At 45.0% G+C, this 25,541-nt stretch overlaps 1 protein-coding gene across 13 annotated transcripts in view; it reads right to left on the minus strand.

Moving 5' to 3' along the window:
* The window catches only part of arvcfb (ARVCF delta catenin family member b), a 132,663-nt gene that overhangs the window by 64,491 nt on the left and 42,631 nt on the right, over positions 1-25,541 (minus strand). For 9 of the 13 annotated variants that reach the window (XR_008950468.1, XM_057032076.1, XM_057032071.1 and 6 more), the window contains 3 exons: positions 21,427-21,512; positions 17,201-17,288; positions 16,136-16,355 (listed from right to left, as the gene is read on the minus strand). Coding sequence is in view for 10 of the 13 variants with exons in the window: in XM_057032076.1 (XP_056888056.1) it covers positions 16,136-16,327 (192 nt within the window). In the remaining 3 variants the exon portion in view is untranslated. Of the gene's footprint in view, positions 1-7,770; positions 8,024-16,135; positions 16,356-17,200; positions 17,289-21,426; positions 21,513-25,541 lie in introns of those variants that run through there. The other 4 variants (XM_057032081.1, XM_057032080.1, XM_057032079.1 and 1 more) reach the window with 3 other exon arrangements.

Below are 25,541 nucleotides of genomic sequence, written 5' to 3' on the forward strand. Positions count from 1 at the left end.
TAGGCCTGTAATTGCAGCTCGCTCTCTGTGCACGTGCCCACCGTTATTTCCACCGCACTATGTGGCAGGGGACACAAACGCTTTGCCTTGAAGGCCGTCCCAAAGATCTGGCGTCCAACTCTGCGTCCCCGCTGCGGTGACTTCCTTTCAGAGTGACTGGCTGGAATAATTCGGGATACTTTGGAGAATGTAGGCAATTTGTCAGAACTAATAGAGCAGAACATGAACATATTTGCATATTCATCATTGGTTTAACTGTAAAAGAAAAAATACAACAGTAATGAAGTACTGAGGGCTGAAATGTTTTTAATGAGCATGTCAGGATTAAACCGCAGCTGAAACACGGCTTTACAATAGCAAACCTATCAAATGAATTGAGTTTTTAGCCACAGAGAGAAGGAACGAGGAGTTCAGCGAGGGGAGGGTTAGGGTTAGGGGAAGGGGAAGGGTTAGCATCAGGCATCAGGTGAGCATGCATATAAGATATCTTCCTGGGAGGGGAGGAGACCCACCAGCAGCTCCGGATATCTAGGGTCTCTGTGTCCTCCTACTGAGGACAGGATGTCCTGCAAGTCCTCGCTAGAGTAACGCAGGACCCACAACCGTTGCTGTGCAGCTTCAAAACTGTTGGGTATATCAGGATAATAAGTAACGCCACAACCTGCTCAGTATGTTGCACTGGCACTTGAGGAGGGATCGGTTGAGTCTAACGGTTGGTTCTTCACACCAGCAGCTGCTGTTAGCACAAAAATTCCAGGGAAATCATTGTTTTTCAAGGACTGACAGATTGAATACAGTGGAAATGGAGTGTAGTCTGAAGGAATGAATGCGTTGGATTCTGGAATGTAACTGCTGCGTGACCCCCAAAAACAGTCCTCGCGTTCCCCTGTGGCCGGAACAACAGAGGCTGCAGCTGGCCACTCCTTCAGAGGACCCCCCTCCGGTCCAGCCCCGCACACATCCACTCAGCCAAATTCAAGAGAGACAGTGCACAAAAGAGCTGAGAGTGGGTTTTATTGGATTAAACCTCTCTTGACTGTACTAGAATATGATGGAAAGAATTCGGGAACTGGAGGAGGTCTGTGTCAACAGCCCGTGTTTGCTTAACTTGCTTAACTGACGACGTCGCGGGGTTTAGCGTGCTCTTTTCCGCACATCGAGAATACGCTAAAGAAGAAATAATAACATTCCTCAACACAGCTGCTGACCAACTGAGGGAATCAAACTGAGACCTGCTAATCGTCCAAGAAAGCAGCTTGGTAACCAATAGCAACTGTTTAGAGCAGCCGCAGTGAAACGAATACCTTTGTGAATGAAGCCAAAGGTCCAGTCAAATAAATATATCCAAGGATTCTTCAGCACTGGGTTTTCAGGAGCACTGAGAATGGCTACGACCACAGCCCCCGACAGGTGTGTAGAGGGCAACTAGTTACGACTCGGTTCATTTTAGACACAAAGGATATCTTTATGAGAATGCCACCATGGTTCGTTCCTTTAGTGCCTCAAATGGTAAGCAGATGATTGTGCACGTGACTTATTTTGATTGGCATCAGATAAAACGTAAGCTGCTACAACCAAACTGAAGGTTTCTGGAGTCTCAGGATGGAGGCGGCTGGAAAGAACAAGGAATGACTCGCCATCCCATCGCAGGGTGTTAAGTACAGCACCTTCCACGTATGGTTGGCACTTGTCCCGCCACATCCTCGGACCTGGCTGGCACCGGTCGGACATGCGCCGCGCTCCACTTCACAGCCTATGACACATTCCAATCTAAATACGTGGAGCTGTGACGGGGGGGCGTTTTGGTGGCATCCCGGCAGCCAGTGTGCACAGTAAAGGTTCATTAGATGGCTCAATGGAGCCCTGTGGAATGTGAGAGGAGGCGCATCACCCCATTGTTGAGCAGCGGCTCTTCTGGGAACAGGCTGAGCATGTGCGGGACAAAGCTTTGCCGTCTCATGTAGTAAATGAAGATGACAGGCAGCCCAGGGTCTGGATGCCCCTCTTGTGCAGAGCGTTCAACGACACAAATGGCTGTCTGCATGGAGAATCAGAAGCTCGGACACTGCCAAGAACCTGTTTATCAATCCCATTTTACAAGGTTCGGTTGGCGGTTTGGCTGAACTCTTGTTGCTGGTTAACATAATGTTTGCGCACAAGGTTGTGAGCCAGAGTCACTACGGCTGAGGCTGTGTGCAGCAGGGGCCACTGTGGCCCCTAGGCCAGCAATCTTACTGTGGTTTGGACTTTCCCTCTCACTCTTTCCTCCCCAGTCATCTTTGATTTTTCTCCCTAGCCCCTAGCCATTAGCAATAACAGCCACTATTGTATGTTGCAGGGTACAGAGCTGAATTCTAATGAAGTACCGGACCTCATCAGGGCACTTCAACCGCCAACAGACCGGTGCCCTTTCCATCAAACTCCCCACAGGCTCCAGGAATGAGCTGACTGAGCACAACATGGACCTGCTATAGTTAGAAACATACTGGGGTTTTCTCTCGGATGAAGGGGACAGTAAGAGCTCAAACAATCACACACAGAAAACTCGGCTAACTATTGTGTTGCATTAAAGTAAGCAGATGGCGTGTCCTTCCGACAGCAAGTCTCTACTTCGCAGCCCAAAATTTGGCAACATTTGACAGAGTAAGTGTATATGCGTATATTATACATGTGGATTTACTGGATTCATTTTGAACATGCTGCTGCGCACCAAAGCTGGGGGCTTCCGTTACAAAAAGCTGCTCTGCACTTCATTGATTTTTTTTGTGCTGCAGTTTTTACATGTGAGATCTGGAGATCTGCTCGTGCTGCCACATGTCGGGGCCCTGCTGAAGAGCCATCAGGCGTAATCATTAATCTAAAAGGCAGCGTGGAGACAGATGGCCTGATGGTGGAGGATCGACGCTCTTCCCAGCATCCCCACTACTTCCACTGGCTGGTTCGGGAGCAGGAAGTCGGCTAATCCCTTTCGAAGAAGGTTCCAGACTAAGCACGCAGCATTTCTCGCTCCCCCAGCTCCAGTGGCTGTGCTGCATATCCTGCTAGCACAATGTGGATGGTTTTAAAGAAATAAAGAAGCAGGGAGGAGGCATTTGTTCCCCTGTTTCTGCTCGAAGGAAGCTTTATGAGGACTTTGACCTTCCCCCTCAGGGCCTCTCTAAGAGGTCCCCAGCTGCAGGACGGAGGGGGAGGAGCCTATATGAACCATACGTAGCTGTTAAAGAAATCCCAGCTCCTTAAACAAGGGCCCAGACGCCTCTTCCGCGGAGGGTCTGGGCTGCAGAAGTGTTTACATCATGGAGAAACGCGCGTCATGGAAGCAACCTCCATGTTTCAGGATGATAAGTGTGAAAAGGAGGAAGAAGTTTGTCCTAACAACATAAGTTCAACTTTTACTTAAAGAGAATTCACCATAACCATTTGAAACGGAATGTAACAAGAATCAGGACCACTGATGAGAAAAAAACCCTGGAAATTCCTGCTGGATACCAACATTTTAAGTCAATGTATGTGTGCTCAGTAGAAATCGGCTTCTCAAGCACATCTAAAGTATTTAAAAGTCCTTCCTTATTCAAGACTGTTTGCCGATAAGCATCAAATTCAGCCCCACAGCTGAAGTTATAGACACTCATCCAGCCAACCGCTCCCCTATGATGTAGACGCTGGAAAATGAGAATTTGCCGCCCATGGCACCATTAACTAAAGTATCATCAATCACCGGCTTTAAAGCTGACCGAGTGCTTCTTAACGACCTGTCACATCTCCAAATTTAACCACAGTCACTGCGGGAAAGCCGTTGACATATGCTAACACATGCTAACACAATGCGGGCCCTGGGAAATCTGCATATGCTGCAACAAGCGTGATGGAAATGTGCAAAAACCACTTTTATTTCAGCCAAAGGTGACGTGGTCACATCCCTGCCGACGAGAGGTTCCTCCGAGGAAAACACATTAGCATCCTTTAAATTAGATCGTGTTGTGTAATGACAAAACTGTTGCTGTTATGTAATGGCGCCATAGCAGTAGGACAAGAAATGAATAAATAAATATTTTTCGTTGGGATGAAATCAGCCTCCATGTGCCCACGAGGAGAGCTTGATTTAGAGGGTAAAGAACGATCCTTTTCTGGTCACTGCTGCGTTGCAATCGAGCCGCCCCTCGTTTCTCCGGGGCAGATGGCTTTTTTATCTGCTCCATCGAAAACACGGCTCTTGTTGCTATCTTCCAGCACTGCAGATATAAAGGTGTTTATTGGAGAGAGAGTCGGGGAAGCCATGCAGCCCTCTCCCATATAAACAGGACTACACTGTCTGTAGCCTACAGACAAACACTGACTAAATAAGCTGGGGATCCAATTGATGTTCCCCGGTAGCCTCCAGAGTGTGTTGTCTGTGTGTGTGTGTGTGGCTGTGCTGACTAACACTGTTTACACCCTCCCCCTCTGGAAGATTTATTTGGCAACAGTAAAAACTCAATCGGCCAAGTCGTCATTACCAACTTATTGGAAGTTCCCTGAGCAAAATGAACACCAGGGAAAAGTGTCATATTTTTCAATAAATGCGCACAAAACAGACAAACGCACACTTTTACTGGGGGCCCCCCTGCGCTCTGCTGCGACCACAGCGATGCTCGACCCTCTTCAGGTATGTTGTGACAGAGCTGCAGCCCGATGACGAGCCGCCGCCTCATTATGTTTCCGTTTGCACCCCTCCTGCTTACAGCCCCATCCAGCCTTTCAAATTACAGCCGCTCGCCTTGTATGAGCATTATTTCCATCACCTACGTGATGACAGATAAGAGGGCAATATGGCCCTCGCCAGCTGCCAGATAGCAGGAGAGCGAGTGGATGGAAGCGTCGGCCAAGCTGTCAGGGTGGAGCAGCGGCGACCAGTTATCAGACGTCTATGTTGCACAACTATAGTTACGTTCAAGAGCGCAAAACCAAAATAGTTCTGAGATTCCAAGGGTCCGACCCTCTGACCTGGCACCACCGGCTGTCATTGTGTTCAATAAAATACAGGCTAATGCACTTCATATAATACTGTGCAATGTTTGCACGCACTTGTGTGTAATTAGTGAAGCTATAGTATGCTTTGATTTTTTTTCAAAATGACAAAATTTAGCATGAGAAATTCTAAGCAGCATCTAAGGAGTGAAATCAATTTTTCAATCTTTTTTATTCTCTTTGATGAAGGCATGTTATTTTTCAGGTAGAAGTAAGCTGTTATCACTAAATAAACTCTTTTGATCTCTCTTTTTAGCCAGATTACTGATAACTGTCATTTTTGGCACACTCCTTTATCTGTGCGTTCATTACAAATCGTTGATCACAAAAATGAATTCTACTAATATTAAAACTGGATGATTTGCGGGGACTGGTTGGTTTAAAATGGTGACAAATCACTCAGTTATAAAACTGATTAAATTAATTGGAACCGCGAGACATCAAAGGAAAGCTGTGGTAAAATTTTCACGAATCACCTAACAAAGCATTTTTAAAATCCTGGAACATTTAAGAGTTACAAACTCTCGGATTGGTTTTGACTGATCTCGCTCTATTTATAATAGGCGCTGATTGCGCATGATCCTCCTAAAATTTTGTGGCAGTCTTTAATATTTCTGATCCCTCAAAACAATAAAAGTATTAGGAATAAGTTCAGGTTGGGTTGATCCACTCCAGGAGCAGACGCGGGAGGACTCCGGGATCGATGGCGGCAGGATGGTGGGCGCTGCAACATGTCGAAGTGTCGCTGGTCATGCAGCCCGAGGGGCCGGGGGGGAGGTATGGGAAACATGCACGTATGCGTGTATGTATGGCCAGGCTGTCTGACAGGAAGCCCATCTGGTATTACCAGTCAGCACCATCTGATCGGAGCCGCTCGCCCTGGACTCCCCCCGCCGACCCCCCTCCCAGTACCCTCCACAGCTATTGACCGTTCATATGTTTCCGGTCACTGGTATTATTCCAGCCTGACCTCGGCTCTCTGGGCAGCGGCGCTCCTCCTCGAGCTCTTCAATTATTGATTCCCAACATCTCCAGCAGTCACAATAGAGGAGGAAAAGAAGGCACAGAGGCCCGTCGGAGACGTCAGTCCAGGACTTTTACACGTTAAATAAAAGAATTTCTTGATTTTGACGAGAAATCAAACAACGTTGGGGAAAAGCGGAGCCGCTGGGATGGAATTCTCCGTGGGTTTTTGACTGAATCGCTGTTAAAGCGTTCTCACTCTGCAAATGGCTCCTTCCGACTTACAAAGATGTGTTTTATTTTTGATGGACCTCAGCGAGGAGACGCCTGCTATAATATAAATAACATTTTCTCTTCTCCATAGACAAATCTGTTCTTCTAGGTTTCACTGACGGAAAGACATATGGAATTCCCCAATTTTCACAATAAAAGCACTTTCTTAAAGAAAGGAGAAATGAGCGGAGCAACGCTGCCCATAAGATGATTTCTTTTGTTTTAGTACAACTCTTGTCAGCGTGTACTTAAACTACGGCTGCCAACATGGACACCTAAATGGGTCCCTTTTGGGCCGAGGTGTGACAGCAACACATGTGTCGCTCCCAGTTCTGCGCCAGCAGGTGCTCCCGTGCTGAGGAATGTCCAGCTGAGATGAAAAGGTCAGGCCACCACGCCGCCTGCCCTCAAGAACGCCGGTCATCTCCACCCCTCGGGGGGTCGTGGATGCCGGGGGGCATCCCGCACTTCTCTCAGCCTTTTAGGGATGCATCTGAAGAGGACACCTCTCAGGTTATGGACCCATCCCTATCATTCAGGAAAGGAATTCCACCAAAGCCACGTTAGACGGGCCTCTGATCCATCAGCTGTTTAAATGGTCGCATATCAATCTTGGTTAACGGGACGACAAGGTGGACGGCTGACAGGATTCCGTGTGTGTGTGTGGGGGGGGTTGACTCCGCCCCTGCAAGCCCAGAAGAGAAGTCGACCTTATTCAGTCAGATGCCCAAACCACTTTCTTTTAGGGTGTCTTTTATTCCCGTCTGCTGGCAGGGATGGGGGGGGGGGGGGGGTCATTTTTTAAAGGTGTAGGATGTGAATGGATGCACTTCAAACACAGTGGACACTTCCAATAATGTATGCACATCATGCCCCAGTACGCAGGCACCCACACCGACCCAAGAGTTAACAAAAGCACATTCCAGCAGTATCTGTGCAAGTGAGAGACAAAGGCTTTAATGCCATGTCTCACACACAATTGGCACCAGGATCCACAGGCTATAAATCCAGCCTGGGCTCCTTCCAGGCGATGATCAGGGACAAACTTTCAATACTTGTCTGCTTGTCTCATGATCACAGAGCAGTCATCCTATAGGCACTACTAACATGTCCGAGCCCATCAAAGTGTCAGGGAGCTCATAAGTCACAGCTGCTTTATGGCAACTCAACACACCTACACATACACTTACACACACCCACGCATGTGCACACGCACACACGCAGGAGCAGCGCTAAACATGTGTCCGGGTTCTGAGTGGTGCTGAACAGTCCTGTATTTTGAGTCATGCAGCAAATACACGCGCATGTTCAAAATACACATGTGCACCGAGATTTCACATATGCACAGATTCCGTACACACACGCGCGCGCGCGTCATCCTGCTGAAGGGCATCGATGCATCGTCGTATTAGTGTTGTCCAAGCATTAGAATGAGGGATATTCAACAAAATTCAAACAAAGGCGGCCAGAAAGTGGAGAGGGCTGGAGATGAAGATGTGAGAAGGGAGAAAAGACCGGCAGACTGACCTGTTTCACTTCGGCAGGCATGCTCCAAATTTCCCCCTTTTATCCCCAAAATATAGATCTTTAAAAAAAACAAAAAATCTCCGGGAGAAATATCTGACAACGGTTTCCTCCGCTCGGAAAAGTTCTCCCTTCCCTCCTCTCCTCCTCGCGTCTCCTCACGTCGTCCTGGTCTATTTACGCTGAGTTTTCTCTCCACAGAGCGCAGCGGCAGCGGCAGACGCAGCCACTCATCCGCTGCTCACCGCGTCAAGTCCGACACTCTAACCACTGACAGCAGGAAGTGCCGAGCAGCTGCTTTCAGAATAAAAGCGCGGCACTTCCGTCGAGTCGCGTAACTTTTTACAGCCTCCTACTAAAAGCAATGATCGGTATGTGAACAGAGGGAAGGAGCCGATGTTACGAATGTCTGGTGGAGGAGATTTCCAGAGTTGGGGATCAAAGCGGCTGACAGCTCACCTCCCAGATGGTTCGAAGGTGGGCAAGCGGCACACTGAGGTGGAGGATCTGAGGGAGCGGTATAGGGTAGAAGTATGGAGAACATCTGATAGATAGAGGCAAGGGGCAAGATTATGGATGGACAGTAGGCTTTTGAATTTTTACCTAAATTCTATGTTGAGGGCCTGGAGGCCTCTGTTTAACCCCTGCACAGGTCACTTTTCTTCACTGCTATATACCAAAGTTAGAACGTTATAACAAACATGGGCAAGGTCAATGCTTTGAACAAGATCAGGACTGTGGCACAAAATGTTATCCACTCATGTCCCCTACTCTGTGACTGTCCGTTCCGTGCATGTTTAAGAAATTATCTGGATCAAGTCAAGCAATCACTGAAGCCAAGTCAAATCTAATGAAAGTCAATGAGCTTAATGAAACACGAAGACACAGAGATTAAAATTCATTATCAACAATCATGGCAATAATTCATCCAGAGGAGAGTCAACAGGACTGTGGAAGGACACTGGAACAGTTTTGGCTCTTATCTTAGAGGCTTCTTAACCTTCAATTGTCTCCAATGACCTGAATGAAAGGGAACCTTCCTGGAAAAACTATGTCCAAAGCTATATTTTTAAAATAAAATATTGTCACACTGTGTAAATTGTATTAAAAACATTAATTAATATAACTATTGAAAAATGCTGCGTAACTGAACATAGTGATGATGCTCAGATACTCAATTCCAGAAGTCATTACAAGAAAAATGTTGGTTATTGCGGGAATTGCAATGCTTTTATTTTGGAAATAAAAGCTCTCTACATCCCATGTAATTTTAGCTGTGTCAGTCAAGAATGACAAAGGTCTGATTTGGGCTTTGCTGTGAAATGCTGTATGCATCTATGCTGATGTATATGGAGAATGGGGGGAAATTGGAGGGCAACTGGGGCCACCGCCCCACCATAGTCTGAGCTGACACAAACAGGAGGGCCTGGAACAGAGCCGAACTGAACTCAGTGGGGGAAAAAAGTAAGTAACAGAGAGAACAAAAAACAGGGGGTCTGAGAGAAAAGGGGGGAAGAGGAGGTGTTAACAGAGAGGAGGCGACAGGCAGCAGGAGCTGGAGGAGCAGCAGTCCTCGGTCTCACTCTCCTCCTTTCTGTCCCCCTCACTGGGTCCATGTCTGGCATCTTACTGGGGTGGGACCAGCTCCCACTATGCACTCCAGCTGCGTCTGTCTGTCAAGCTATCAGCCCCCTCCCCCTTTTAGCACAGACAGAGCCTGACGAGGAAAAAGAGGAGAGTGAGGAGGGGGGCTCGCACGGGAAAACAAAAGTTGCCCCCTTGCACCCGATACTCCACAATTTTTACACAATGCACACACACACACGCACACATACACACACACACACACAGAGAGCTCCTTTTCACCTCTTTGTTCCATTCCTCCCACTGAACTTGATATAAGAGAGGGATGGGACTAACGTGAGAGAATTCACATTTAAATATCGATGACCGTGACCAACAGTGCGAAGGAATGTTAATCTAATAATGTCGATGGCAGCCTAACTGAGGGAAACTTCTGAGAGTTGTCTGAACAAATAAAAAAAGGCAAAACAGAGAAAGGAGAAATCCCAAACGGAGGGGAAACGGCGGAGGTTTTGCATTCCTCGAGCTTGGTATTTCATCTCCCTGAGCGTTACTGCTCCATTTGTTCTTAATGAAAGACCTGGCCTGACACGCACCGCTGCACTTACATCTACTTACTTTCAACAATGCCATTACAAATTCAGCCAGGCGGCAGCAGAAAAAAAAAGTCTTCAAACTTCAAATGTGGTGTGTTCCTTTATCTCGTGTGATGCGCAGTCACATTCCATTTAAGCCATTTGTGCAGCGGGTCTCATAACTCTGTTAAAAAAAATCCATTAAGAGCTCGTTGGAGCGTTCAAGAGCAGCATATTAATCTCAATTTTCTTTCTAAATGTGCACATGTGTGTTTTCCCCATGTCTATTTTAGGTATCCAGGTTTAAAGGATCAGCCAAAGTCCATTAGAAGGCCCACAAAGAGTGACCACTCGCATGAAAGGTGATTCTCTTTACTGATAATATGTCAAAGGCAAATGAATCTATATGGATCATATATGCAGCATAAGGGTGTGCTACGACCTCAGAAGAAGCAGCTTGTGTTAAAATCTGCATCTGGGCTGTCAGCTGCACAGAAAAACAAGACAAAGTGAGGTAATAGTAACAGAATTCTAAGCCCAGAATGTATTGGAACAATGGCACAGTTTGCAAACCAAACCTCATTTGACTTTTACTGTTGTGTTTAATTGTCCTCCATAAACCCGACTCAGCGATGCACAGATTAGGCTCTAATCTATCGGGGGCTTTTGTCTCGCAGGAGGCAGTTTTTCCTCCATTTAAGGAACTAAAGCTCTGTTTAAATGACATCAGTTCACATCAAAAGCATGCATTTCTCTCTTTTTTCCAGACTAATGATCCAACTTTCCCTGACTGAGTCAGTGATTGGAAGACGGAATCACAACCAGTGATCAATGCGGCTGAACGTAGCCATCGGATCCAAAACGGAGCGGCTGTTCAGTGGTTCTTAATTTATTATCCTTTAGATTTTTGACAGATGGGCGGGTTAGAAAGCAAAGTGTAATGTCTCTGTAGAGGTTTCCGGGTATATTTACATTCTGGCTCGATTCACATCTCCTTGGCTGCTTTTCTAGCTTTTGCATCTGACATTGATCATCTCTTTTCTGTCATGTTGCTTGGAAACAACGTCAGCGGCCAGTGAAATAGTAATTAATCTAAAGATCGCTAAACCTCAAACATTCTCAATATAAATGAAAAATATTTTGCATTCAGGTTCCAAGTGGCTGGCTTGGAGAAGACACACAAACTCTGCTGTATTTACACGCTGCTGTACAACCGGCTGCCACGGCAATCTCCACTTTCTCCTGAAATGTGGTAATAAAAGGTGCCACAGCCTAACCTCCGCGACATTTACATGATTTCCCAGTGTAATTCTGTGAAACAAACAGCAGAGGTGTGCAGTTTCTGTGATTTGTGTTCGTAGTCCGGCCATCCGTGCAGCGTGTGGAACAGATATATGTAGCGCAGTCCTTCAGCACACGCTGCACGGCTTCTGATGGAAAAGATAGAAGGTGGGGCGACGCCAGCTGTGGTCCTCGGCTGCTGCAGACACACTTGAAGTATTCGCATGCTGATAAAGCTCAGACGCACACAGGTGGAACAGGGAACATTTACTGGAGCTTGAAGATAACAAGAGTTAGTCCTGTTGGCGGGACGGCTGAGACTTTAGGCTCACTTCAGGAAACAGAGTTAGCTTTGAATTCTAAATGTGTCGACTGGTTTCCTCACCCTGTCAACACATAAATATGAATCAGCACGTTAGATGTTCTACTCTAGAGAAATTAGCTTTGCAATAGGATACATTTTTATTCTGCTTATTCCTGCCACAGACATGTTTTTATGTACAAAATCAACACGGACGTGGTCTATGTGAAACACAAGCTTAAAATCGACTTAGATCGTAAACAAAACTGTCCTTTAAAGCCCCAAAATTTACCTTCTCTTGCCTATCTGGACCCTTGTTTACATACTTGCAGCTCATCTAGTGCAGATGTCACACCGGTTTGTTGAACTCGTGAGACTAGACTTTGAACAGCACATCGGCCTAATCATGAAATTCCAACACTGTTTTCAATCACTTTTCTCAGGTGAACGGGGTCACAATTGTTTGGTTATCCTGCCGGACAATCGGAATGGTGAGGTCAAATTCCTCAGGTGGCACCGGGGTCTTGTGAAGGAGAAGGACTTTATTTTTAACACATGGTGCATAATTTAGCCCCTGAACTCTATGGTCAAGCCCAGCAATCTCTCTAAGATAGAACAGGAATATTCTGAGGAGGCATCCAAAACCTTTAGAGACAATGGCAAAGATATGTAGCCCAACTGTTTGAGAAAAAGGAAGCACTTTCCTGATGTACCTCTTACTGCTTTTAGTCAGCATAATGGTTTAATGGGCTGTGATCAAGTGTCGGGGAGGTGCAACAGGACAGGCATTAAGTCCAACAGCATCAGGGATGAGAAGGATTCCGGTCTGAGTTTCCCCAAAGGGATAAAAAATAGCTTACAGTACAGAAGCCTCCTTTAATCCTTCGGTCTGAAGCAGAAGAATATGTACAGCCTGACTTTGAGTAGAAATCCCTGTCTTGACTTATGCATTGAGCCCCCCACCCACTTTGAGCAGTTAGCAATGTGATTTATGGGCCATCGCCTTCAACTATAGCCCTAATGTTGTAGCGGGCTAATAAAAGATAACACAGAAGGCACGATGTCCAACTTGGGATTGTAACTGCATTATTAATTTATGCTCTTTGAACACGCCACAAAGAACAGAACTGAACCATCACCTCCGACTATTGGACAGTCCAGTCTGAGTAGAACTCCTGACCTCTCGGTCTCTTTCACGCCCGAATATAGCAGTGAAAGCAAAAATATGCTGAGAAGTAGAAATGACTATTTATGAAACTGCAATGTAAGAATAAATGGTGTGGGAGGGTGTGGGACCAATGAGGTTCACAAAAACAAACAAAGGAAGCACTTTCACAACAAGGTAATTAGTGTGTTTATGGGTATCTGATGGTGCAGTGTGGGAGGAAGACAGGGGGAGATAAAAGAGGGGAGGGAGTGAACTGGGGCTCATTGTTAGGCAGGTGATTTACAGGGGAACGGGGGCTCTGGGGGCCTGCCAGTGGAAGGATAGATCTCATGTCACTATAGCACCCTAAGCCCTTTGTGTTCATTGTTCCTAGACAGGGAGCGTTGTGGGGATGAGAGTGGGTGCAGGGTGACTGGAGGGAGTGCTGGGTGTAGTGCCATTGCAGGGCCCGTACGTCTTCACCGCAGACAGCAGAACAGATCAAAGGCTGCTCTGTTCCCCTTTCTCTAAAGCTCGCAAGCCTTTGAAAACTTCCCACAACATTTGCACAAGGAGATGAGGTGCCTTTGCCACGCTACAGACCGACTGAATATAGTACCCGAATCCCAAATACTAATATTAAATGATATCCACAGCGTCTGTTTTTGAAGACGTAGACCGGCTGTATGCAGGAAGGGTCCTGTGTTTGCTCAGCCACATGCAGCTAGACACATTATGCTCTGGATGCGTGTATGAAATAAGGTCACCTTCTCCCTCAATGGCAAACATAGCAGGGTGTCTGAGTGCTGTCTGTCTTCTTCTTGCACACAGAAGAGTCAGCGTGCGTCACTTGACCTTTCACGGCCTTGGCAATAATGTTCCTTTGGGCAAAAATCAATTACGGCGGGCAAACACAATATCAAATGAAGAAAGGGTATGGTGGCAATCACATGTGGAGACGGGCGCGGATTCAAAGGTGCCTCCATCTGTGTCACTGAATCTCTATTGATAATCACATCAAGGAAGCTAACGGAGTGGCCGACAGCATTGTTGAGATGTTTCCAAGAGGATAGTAAACAGGGTAATTGTCCTCCTTGGCAGCTATTCAAAAAAATGTGACATTGAGGTGAATGAGGGCCAAAATTCGATTAGATGCTTTTGAAAAGTAGGACAGCCCTGGTTACAAAAACCTCTCCTCCGATATAAACGTGCATTATGCTTGTGACTATAGCATATGACACTGTGAAGGTCATCTACAGCTAAAACATTAAACTCTGGTTTAGATACATATTGATCCACCTCTCCCTTCTTGATGCACAGCTGATTTATTTGTCAGCCTTCACCAAGCAGAAATGGTTTCTGGTGTGGGAACTCAAAATAGACATTCAAGTAATAGACGTCCAAGTATTCAAGACACCAAACAAACATTGTCCCTTTGGGAGTGTGTGTTTGGGTGTGTTTTAGGGGCAGTGGAATAGCGAAACTAGCAGCTGCATCAGTGAATATAGTGAGCGAGTTCTGGAGTCAGCGGTGGGTATTTGACTCTATATTTGTCAGTCTATGAATGCGATAGCTGCCTCCTGATGGTGCTTTACCAGGAATCATGGGATAACCGGCATGATTAGGAGCTGTTTGTTCCCCGTTATACACAAAATGCTTAAATCCAAAGTCCACAACCACAGCCATCTGTGGTGCTACGCCTCTATTTCCAGATGGATGCTAGTCAAAAAGGTGGTCACGGAGTCCAATGCCTTGAGAGGCTACAAATCACCTTTACCTTTGAGGGGGAAATTACTTTTATAGATTTACATTAACACTGTCAAGCCATCAGAGTGTGACTTATTTGAGTCATTTGGCTGATGTGCAGGAATGTGCTTTAATCCACAAGCGGGCCGCCCTGGACAGAAAATTCCAATGAGGTGGTAAACCCAGCACACTAATAGTGTGGGATTTATGGAAAAACCAGTTAGAGAATCTTTACTGATCATGTGAATGTGTTCTCTGGTGGTCAATCAAATAATCTGCAGCAAAGTAAAGGTTTTGCTCGAGCTTGTTAGCCTCCTGCTGGGAGGAACCTCTTGCTCATGTGTTAAAATGCTGGCTTTGCCGCTCTAAACGATGAAAAGCATTCATTTGTTTGCCGTTCGCTGCTGTGCAAATGCATATCGTTCCAAGGTGAGGAGCGTGTCGCAGAGGGTTAGCTAGATCAGTGGCTTATCATCCTCATTAAGCATGTATTTGCATCTGATTTCATTAATGAGACTTTATCCACTTTTATTCTTCAGACCCAAATGTTCAGCAAGCAGGGCTCATTGAGTCGGGCCCCGAGGTTAAGAATCTGAACCTTCAGTTAGTGATCCATGCGGACGTTTAATTCATCATGAAGCCAGCGGTGTGTGTGTGTCTGTGCAGGGGGAGGAGAGAAAAGTAAAGAACCAGTGCATTACTCATTACTCTTACCTTCTAATATTGTGAAGAAGTGTCGGTTCCACTAGAGCAAACACAAAAACACGTCCATTTCTTCAACAAGGTTTGGTATCTGGATGTTTATGGGAAAGCATTGGCGTGATGCATATTTTCATGAATAGAATCCTGACCGATGGACATGTGACGCGTGGATAATCGTACCTGAGCGCAGCTTAATCACGTTAAGTACTTTAGCAAACATGGAGCAGTTTATTGAGAAGAGCAGCTAGCACACATTTTCCTACATGCATACACAAATGCAATGTGGCTGCGGGCGAATACAGAAATGGCTCCTGTCAGTGTGATGAAATCCATCTCAGGGTTACAAGTGCCGCAAGATTCTACATGTGGTTGTTCAATTATGGATTTTAAAAAACAGAGAGTGACTCTTTTTCCTAGCAGACAGGTCTCCTACACGCTGTCACTACTGTCAGCTGCTGTCCATGATTAAAGGACAACTGCTCAACTCACTTAACAGGAAAGAGTTTAGTCCTGAGGCAGAATTTAAATTTGACAGTTATGTTCTCCATATCCATCTTCCCTCAAAATCACAGGCCTATCCAAAAACCTTTATCAGTCACACTTACATGTTCCTGTTCAACAGTACCTGAGAGTAAAAGCTTTTCATCAGTGTCTTTAAAACCCAATAAAGTCAATGAGCATCAAAAGTCACATTGGCGAAGACTTTAAGCCGTCCCCATAGCTGACCAGAGCTGAGCAAAAGGTCACATTCAATCAGAACCGTCGATGCTATCAAAGACAAGTGGGCCAAAGCAGATGAGAGTCAATGAGAGGCAGTGGAGGCAAAGGGTGATAGAACGGGAGGTTTGATCTCATCAACCCGCCTTTGGAGTCACCATAGGACAGAATGGCATCGAGGACACAGAAAGGACTCCCATCAAAGACAAAGGGATGAGCACAGACGGTGAAATTAGCTCACTCAGGTGGAAGAAGGAAACAGAATGTCAGTTTGGAAAGACAGATGGGCAGCGCAAACATGCCAACATGATTTACCTGCATCACCACCTGCTGCCAAGCCAGAGGTTGGCTGTTAGGTGCGTTGGGAGGCATGTTGGCCCGCTCCAACTGCAGTGTGACGTTGCGACGCTCCTCCTCGAGGGCTCGGGTCAGCTGCTCGAAGCGCGCCTCCTGTTCTTTCACCGAGGCCAGGATGCTGGCGGCCGAGCGAACATCATAGTCCTCCATGTCCGGGGTTGATTGCGGCAATACGGATCTTTAAATTCGGGAAGTGAGGGAGAGGAAAGAGGAAGTGGAGGAGGAGGAGGAGGCATTGGGTCAATAAAGACACCCTGACCCAGCAGAATGGGTCTCAACAGGCTGATGCATGCCTCGAGCTCGACCAAGTTTGGATTTGTGGAAATGGGGGATGATTTTGCTTTACAGGACAAGAGGTTACGGTCATCATCAAGACTGCAGAGATGCAACACAACAAGTGGAATACACAGGATGAATATGGAGCGTGGGTCGCCTTAAAGGGAGCCAAAGCTAATAAGATCCCAAAATAACTTAGAGATAAGCTCACATTTTCTCCACAATGGCTGGCGACACTGACGAGTGTCAGATACGCCAAATGCCACCCCAGCCACATCACCGATGTGCTAATTCTGACGCCCCTTCGTTTTGGTTTTTTTTGCTTCGAAGCTTTGTTGGAAAAATGGAAACATGATCAGCCAATGACAAAGCAAAGGTTCTTGTTTCTGGACAAGTGGGAAGAATGGATGTCACCACCCTAAATGAACAGCCAGCATGGAGGAATGGTGCTGACATGGGATATGTGCTAATCATGCACAGGGCCTGAATGCATTCTGACACACAAGCATTGGCGCAGGCACAATTCCAGCACGAGCAAAGCTTCCCACATCCATACGGACATCCCACATATGGACAGCATGGTCTGGAGTCACACCCATACACTGTCTATCAAAACAATCATGATTTTCAAGCCGCAGTGCCAATGGCTCCCACACGTGGGCCGATATTTGATACTGATGGTGACACGATATCTGTGGGTTGATGGTACAATAACAAATGGAGCCAGAAACCCACTGCAATACAGACCTAGATACGCAGGCTGAAAGGTGTTAGGAAGCAGACATCCCCCACTCTCACAGGAGTAGAAGAATGGGACTGCGAGAGGAATGAAGAGCTGGGGGAGAGGGAGGGAGAAGGACCAAAAACAACAGAGAGGAAACAACAGATTTAGATTTATTTTACAATTAAAGAATGTACAGAATTTACAGAAAAATCAACGATGCTTTTAAATGCATAATAAAAGTGAGAGAAACAGGAAAGATACTGCCATATAAAGAGGAAGGAGTGTGTTCACATTGACCATGACACATTGACAAAAGTAGAATGTGCAGCGGAGGTGGGCAACTAAGTCTTAGAAGGGGATTTTTCCCAGCCAGGGAGAGACTGGGATCCAAGGTGAGAGCAGTTCTCTACCTGGGAAGACAGATGACCCTGCTAGATCATGGTCCCCAAAGAACTGCTTTGCCTTCCCCCTTATTTTGGGGTGATGGTGATCAGGCGATCACACACTGCTAAATAACCTCTTATGTGTGAGTTCTGGTGAAATGTGTTTGAGGATCTGTCTGCCTGCAGGCTGTGTAAAAGGACTTAAAGTGGACATTAGCGCCTCTGACTCTGCAGAGGGAAGCTGGGTCACATCAGAGAAAATATTTACAAAAGACAATTTACAATTTAAACATAAAAAGATAGTAATGCTATCAATAGATTATAGTAATACCATAAATAAACAATCATGAAAATCAGCAGCTTATCATCTGCACACCGGCACAAAATACACATCTGTTGTTTGAATTTAACCCCTTTATTTTACTTAAATTATTCACAAAATCTTTCTATCGTCATCCCACAAAATTAACAGGATGGATGTGACATCATAAGTGTATTTACCCAAAAGTTGTGCGGAGGAAACTTTCTTTTGACACTCGGAATAAAAATAAGTAAAAGAGCTTCACCGAGGAAAGTGAGCATTCCCAACCTGCTGAACACTGTCAGAGAAGCCTCTGAAGCCTGTCAGTTGATCATCTTTGTGCATCGGTCTGTCAACGCGTCGGCAACTGCTGCTGCAGGCTACAGCCATGCTATCTGTGACATTACTGAAGTCGCATTTTATTGAAAATAAAAGTTTTTATTTGGTGGAGAAAAATCGAGTGCAACATGCCGGCGCCGGATTTGACTTTTTCAGGATTCTGCCTTAAAATTAACAACTTGTTCCGACAAATATAAAAATTGACCGTTACTGTATGCTCCTGTAAATCAGGGTTCAGAAAAAGAAGTCCAAAACTGTGTTTTGCCTCTTGACAAACAGAGAGTGAATCCAGCACCGTACGTAAGTCTGTGCAGCGCACGGGCGCCTTATCAAAGCACTTTAGCTTTGCTCTGAGCTTGTGGATGAGTGATGTGGCTCAGCAGGGGGTTCTAAATGCAAAATCAGCCATTAGAGTCTCCAGCAGGTCAGACAACGCAAACTGCATGTGTGAATAAGAAGATGTGGACGGATTCATAAGAGAAATTCTTCAGTGCAGACCTTCGAAAGTGCAGGAACCTCATTCTTTTACAGGCACACAGTCCCTGTTTGATGTCTGTTGCAGACTGATCATTTATTTATCAGGAGCGGAGCCTCATCTGACACCACTGTTCTTCCAGTCTTCCTCACAAAGCAACACATCCTTGAGACTGTGTTTTCAGAGTTGGGCTCCACGTCTATGAATTAAAGAAGACTTTTTTCCTTTTTCTATCAATCACATCTTAAATTCAGAGTCTATTCTTTTAATAGAAGGAATTTCAAACCAACAGAGCGCTGTAGAAATAAAACGTTATAATCTGGAATGAATAAAGTGAATATGCCATTTTTTCATTAGTTGGTAATTTTGCAGATGAAAAACTTTTGGTAAAACATATCAAACACTGTTAATCAATTCAGCACTGTTAAATTCAATGAAAGAAGGAAAAAAATGGTGTTGGCTTTAATCAACCCCCAATCTGGATTTGGATTAGTTTGAGTGAACGTTGAAAGAGTCGACTTTTAGATTTCAGAAACAGAAGAGTGAAATTAAATATAATCTAAAATGCACGTTGACTAAATTAGCTCAAAGAGTGCTGGCTAACACCTGCTTTCAGAAATAGCATCCTTGCCTATTTACGGCAGCGGGGCCCGCGCTGAGTGGACACACTTGATGACTGACATGAGTCACGCCCCCTGAGGAATGGAGGGGCCGTGTTCCCTTCGCTTCCTGGGTCATAAAGGGATTGATATGGAAGGCATGTAAGTGCCGCCCTACACTTATCATTAAACACTAACTTCTGGGCCTACTTAAAATAGCAAAGGGAGTGGCATTTAAAGAATTCCCCCGTGCCATCAAATTAGTGGAAAGCTTTGGTTTAGTAGATGTTTGCTAAGTCCGAGGGGATCCAAATACAGCTGAGGTCTGCACATTTAACCCCAAAATCAATTACATATGCTCAAGTTAGTCCTGACCTCATGCTGCAGAAAATAATGTAAACCCAAGGGCAAAAGGGTCACCGATGGGCATTGAAATTCTGAGAATGGGATTAGAAAAGGTTTCCGTTACTTCAAAGGGAATACAATTTGTCTACACTTAATGTAAATGTCTTCGTGGAAAATGAAGGAATAGGCTGGTGTTCCTGGCTTCATGGAGCAGCTCACATCCTGTTTTTCCTGAATACAAATGCACAGAAGCCTTCACTTTTAAAAATAGAGTGTAATAAACACACTCTCTCACACACACACAAGATCACACACTCCCCTGTGGATTAGGGCCCTTATTTTCTCACTTCAAAGAGTTGCTGTTGGACTCAGTAATGAATTCTTGTCACCGTAATCATCAGGTCATTTTCTTGAACAAAACTCATAACAACAAGAGCCACTGTCATCACAACACTCTGTAACGAGTGTTTAAAGTGCTAAATTTCAATATTGAAATAAGCAGCTACGGTTTGATCTGGCTATCTGTGTCCGAGCTAGAGGAATCTTTATGTTTGCTGAACTGAATTGTAATTTAAAAAAAAGTGAGTTATGAGACGGAAAAGATGTTTCCCTGGTTGCTGATCTTTATGCTAACATATGCTAATGCGTTGCTGACTGGATCGTTCTGTTTGAAAGACACACACGAGGATGGTAATTACCTTCAATTTCAAATGAGCGAAAAAAAAATCAAATTATCATATTTGTGAAAAAGCAGAATTTAATGTTGTCCTGCATGACAGGGACAGCGGAGGAGTGACCTGACTGAGCAGGGGGCTTTTAGAGGGATGAGAGAGGTTTAGGATAATTGAGTGTGACCATCAGTGCACTATATGGAGTTGGAAAGGTTGACCTGATTAGGGTCGAGTGTGGCAGCAGTGAGACCCTCACGCCTCTTCATCAATGTGTCTCTTTTCCAGAGGCTGTAATTGCAGCTCAAATTAATTCCTTGTCTAAGCCCATCTGATGCCCATCCGAGGATGCTGCTCCCCGAGGCAGCATTTGCAGCCTTCAAAACACCTGCTCCACCTCTGTGAACAGATTCTGAGCATGCAAACGTTGGGAAAGTGTGGTTTTGCCAACAACATTATTACATATTTACAGGGCTAAATTGATACGTTCGACTACGTGGATCTACTCTAAACTCCTATTTCGGAGCCATTAAAGCTTTTGCCTTCTTTCTCCTTGTGTGTCGGAACGCTCACACTGTGAATAAGAGTCATCATAACTTCTGTCTGCTGGGGAGGAAATATTATGTCTCCTCAGAAGGAACCTTTGACAAGCTTCCGTTCAATTAAAAGTTAACAGTAAATTTAACTTTATATCGAATAAATTGACTGTATAGTAGAAACAACCATCCAAACCCAAGTTGCTATGGTAACCTTTTTGGAGCCCAAAAATCAACCAAATTGCAATTACATTCCCTGGGTTTTATCTCACAAGAGGAGTTCGATTGGACACTTGATTGCACAGCAGAGTCTGAAAGCGGAACATTTGGGCTGACTGAAGACAAATGGAACCATCCTTCAGTGGGTGTTCACCTGAACTGATTCAGCTGCGGAAATTGTTAAAATTTCCTGGAGGAAAAGCCCCCCCAACGCATTAAAATAAAAATTACACGAGGCACATCAGCGACAACGCGGAGGGCACTGAGACTCCCCTCGAGGAAAGATAACGAGAAGAAAAAAATGTTAGGAACTGTAATTACTTAAACGATAAGCGAAGCACAGTGATTGAAGTGGTCCGGAGGCGAGGAGAGAGGTGGGCGTACCTTCAATGTTGGCGAGTATTGGACCGCAAGAACACTGAGGAAAATTGAAGCTGAGGCGCAGTTTGTTCCGTCCACACTGGGGAGACCTGAGGATAAAAAAAAGACAAGAAAAGAAGACTTTACATTGAGGAATGTCACAGACATCATGGAGAACCCGAGGTCACGCGCTCAATGTTGGAGATCTGCATGGAGGAAAGAGGAACATTGTCGTTTAGGGCACAGGGCACCTCCTCCTGCCAACGGCAGCCGTGGAGAGCACGAGCATGAGCACGACCTCAGCTCCTACATCACCAAGGACATCTTCTGGACAAATAACCCCCCCGGCACTGACCAGGAAACCCCTCCAGAGACTGTCCTTCCTTCACAAGCTGAGCAGCGCTGGAGCTCCAACATTAATCATGCTCTCCTTTTTCTGTAGGATGTACAGTGCTGGGATGATCTATGGAGCTGTCTTCACCTTGCTTGTGGATGCATAGAACACCCATAATGCACTGGGAGAGATCATAAATACGAGCACGCCTTCAGAGTGGATTGTTTCCTGTTAGAAAGATGGAAGGAGGCATTTGCATATTGTCGATTACACTTATTTATGTGCTTCTCCTTTTATTTTAATATGGTTTCAGTGTTTCATATATGGACTCACTCGCCACCTTTCCCTCTGTCTAATACATGCTGAGGCAGCAATGGTAAAATTTACCAAAATTTCTGAATGTGTAATGTCAATCAAGGCCGTTCTTCAATGATAATCCCAGGAGTGATACTATTCTGTGCTGCTCAGCCTTGAATAATGAAAATATTTTATATGCAATAGAAAAAATATATCTGATATATCTGAGCTAATTAACTAAATGTGTGAGGAAGACGGAGGTCTGATTCTATAAAACAGTTCATCAACCCTATCTTGACTTCTCTGCACCACCGCAGAAATACAGACATCACAGGATTATGCTATAGAAAAAAACAGCATCTAACAAAAATTTGATCTGATGCTTCATATTATTGGATGAAACATTCAATCCTAGATATGAACCCAAGAAAAACCCACTGAATCCATGAAAGGTGGTGCCAGGTGATGAAATCAAGCGCGCCCTTGCCCACACGGGCCAAGACGGCGGCTTTAAGGATGTAACAGATCCCTGAGAATTGCCTCATACTTAAAGCAACACAAAGATTCCCCAAAAAGGTTCATCTGCAGTTCATTTGGAAAGAAGCACTTCTCATATGCGCTTTCAGCTTGGATTCAGACGGGTTCTTGGAAAATCTGAGAGGAGTAAAAGTTGCTTTATTAAGCTGATTCTCAAACATGCCAGATTAAAAAAATAGAATAAAAAATAGGACTGCAACTTGAAAGTAAGTACAATTTGTAAAATAACACCAGAATGTGAGGGTACATCTTCAAACACAGGGGACTTTATTCAGCAGGAAAGAACACAATGTGCTGGTGATTATCTTTTGGGGTATCTTTTTTTCCTTTTTGGCAGATGATAAAAACAGGATGTTTAAAAAAGAATAATGTGTTTTTCAGCTAGCAGAATATTTCTATGTCTTAGTGGTTGGAACATTTGAAAAAGTTGAGCAAAAGATAAGTTAAGCATCAACAGGAGACTAACACGGCAAAAAAGAGAAGCCAAGAATCCAACTACTCACATTTATTTACCAAACCCTGACAGCGATGCAGTCAGGGATAATTAAAGCAAATGTTCAGAAAATGTGTACGTTGCTTTGATTTGACAGGCGCAGTTGGAGGCAAGTGGAGACGGCTTATAGAGCATCAGATTCGGACCGGTGCTGGGAGGAAATATTAGCCGGCCGACCTCCTGGAATATTAATTGCAGACCCCTGCTGTGTGTCACCAATGAGAGTATCTCCTTTTTTGCCCCTCTGAATTCATATGGGGGTAAATTTCATCCCCAAGTTTCAAGACTTTAAACTGAATATATGAATGTCGGCTTTAATGCATACGCATACAGGCTTGACCCCAGGCCAAATAGATGTACATGATAGTACATGCACATGCTTTTTTTTTTTCCAGCCGTGATCAGAAGACACCCACAGTGGAAAAAAAAAAAAAAAATTCTAGATTTCTGCTGCAGCTTGAATTAGAATTCTCTCCCTCTCCCCGGATCTGTGTTGTGCTCACTTTGAGGTCAGATCAACTCGGAACGTTTTGCATTTCTGATGCTCACATCAAAGGTGAAGCTAAAATATTGCTTTCCAGTCGTGGACGAGCTCCCGCGTCCTCCCTCAATGGAGTTCCTCCTGACAGCAGAAACACTTTGATTCATGCACATCTTGGTCAACTTGGTTGATGCAACACTCGTGTAAAGTGAGTTTTCCTATTGATGGATTGCCTCATTATGTCAAAATTATGGTAACCATAGTGACCGTCCATCATAAATGTGTTATACCATAGCTCATCCACAACCTCCGCCAGCATTGAGGTCTGTTGGGACAGAATAAATCCCACCAGACGGGAACTTTCTGCACAAACTGTTCTGTAGACTCACAAGCCTTTGAAAAATATGATAATCACAATATAGAAAAGTGGGGAAATGCAAAACTACTCAGTACTCACAGCAGTAGTGCAGAAATGACTACCTTAAAATCATATTATTGAGTAAATCCAGGCTTGGCTCCACACACAGATATCCCAAATACCCACAGCTGATTTATTTACACAGTTTCCAGTCAGACGCTTTCTCTGCTCTTGCTCTTGTGGATCACGTTGACAGTCTTCAAGCGGCGTCCCCGGTGCTGCCTTCATCATCTGACAGTCAGAACAGCGGAGGCCTCATGCAATATTTGTGCCTTCGCATCAGTGACTGATACCTCAACCTGCTTTGCATTATGCAGACGATTACATATTCTATCGTGACTTGTCCCCCGTCATCCAGCATCATCTGCAGAGTGTAATTCTGTGATTAATAATGGATGCAGAGAGATGGATCAAGAGCTGAGCAACTGTCTGAGGACGGCTACGCTGATAAAGGTCCTTCCCATATTTGCCAGCGCGTTTGTACAGTCGCAGCATCAACCTGCAGACAGTTTACGCAGCCTCTGTGTGTGCAGGTTCCACGTGAATGCTGTGAACATGAACCTGTTCACCCACATCTACAAATGTGGAAATGTGAATACTTGTCAGAAGGTGTGGATGGTCCACCAGCTTTCCCTTATTTCATCTCTCCAATATATTCTTATAAGGCAGCAAAATCCTCTAAATTAGTCCAGCAGATGCGAAGCAGGTCTATTCTACAGCTAACTCTGCAAACCTGAGACACATTGTGCCCCAGAATTTCTTACTGTTTCTGCCTGCTGGGTTTGCAGAATATGTTATTTGAAGTGGCATTGTATTGTGCGCTTCAAAAGAAAATTACAGCCATTTACCATCAATAAGTATTTGAGGTTTTTTAACTCCTGCTGTGCTCTTTCAGGAGAGATGGTCTTGACCAGTGCTCCTCCAATTTAAGTCAGGATGAAAACATTATGTAAATTAGAACAGAGAGCCTGTCAATATGTAAATAAAGACTATAAAAATGTAGGGAAAGATGGGAAAGTAAGGCTTTAAGGTTTTTAAAGGTTTTCCTGTATCTGGGCTATTTTGATGGCAGCTACAAGCACATCAGGGACATTTCTGAGTCAAGCTTCTCCATCACGTCTAATCCACCATTTCATAGCATCAGGCAATAGTCCATCTTAAATCTGCGCAGGGACCCACAAAGTGAAGAACAAAGGTCCTCTCAGCTCAACAGGTGCCCATTCCACGGCCAGCGGTCAGAGCCAAAGTGTTAAAGAGACGTCTGGCACAGGAAGAGCTCCGTTAGTATAGGAAACAACTCTGGTTGCTGCCGATGTTCTCCCGGTATGAAACTAATGGCATCGTCAAGAACACGGAATACATTCCAGTAACACCATGCTGGAGTGTGTAATAATAAAGTCTGTCTGTTCTGGTGGGGGGGGGGGGGGTGGTTCTCCTTTATAATGATTATCAAGACAAAATCAGGCAGCCCAACTGTGACGAGCAATGATGAAGCTGAGAGATAAAACAGATAAGCTGATTCATCAAAGAAGGTACCAATGGCACTCTGTGTGCGTGTGTGTGTGTGTGTGTGTGTGTG

Source organism: Takifugu flavidus, chromosome 5, assembly GCF_003711565.1.
Source record: "Takifugu flavidus isolate HTHZ2018 chromosome 5, ASM371156v2, whole genome shotgun sequence".
NCBI classification, from domain to species: Eukaryota; Metazoa; Chordata; class Actinopteri; order Tetraodontiformes; family Tetraodontidae; genus Takifugu; species Takifugu flavidus.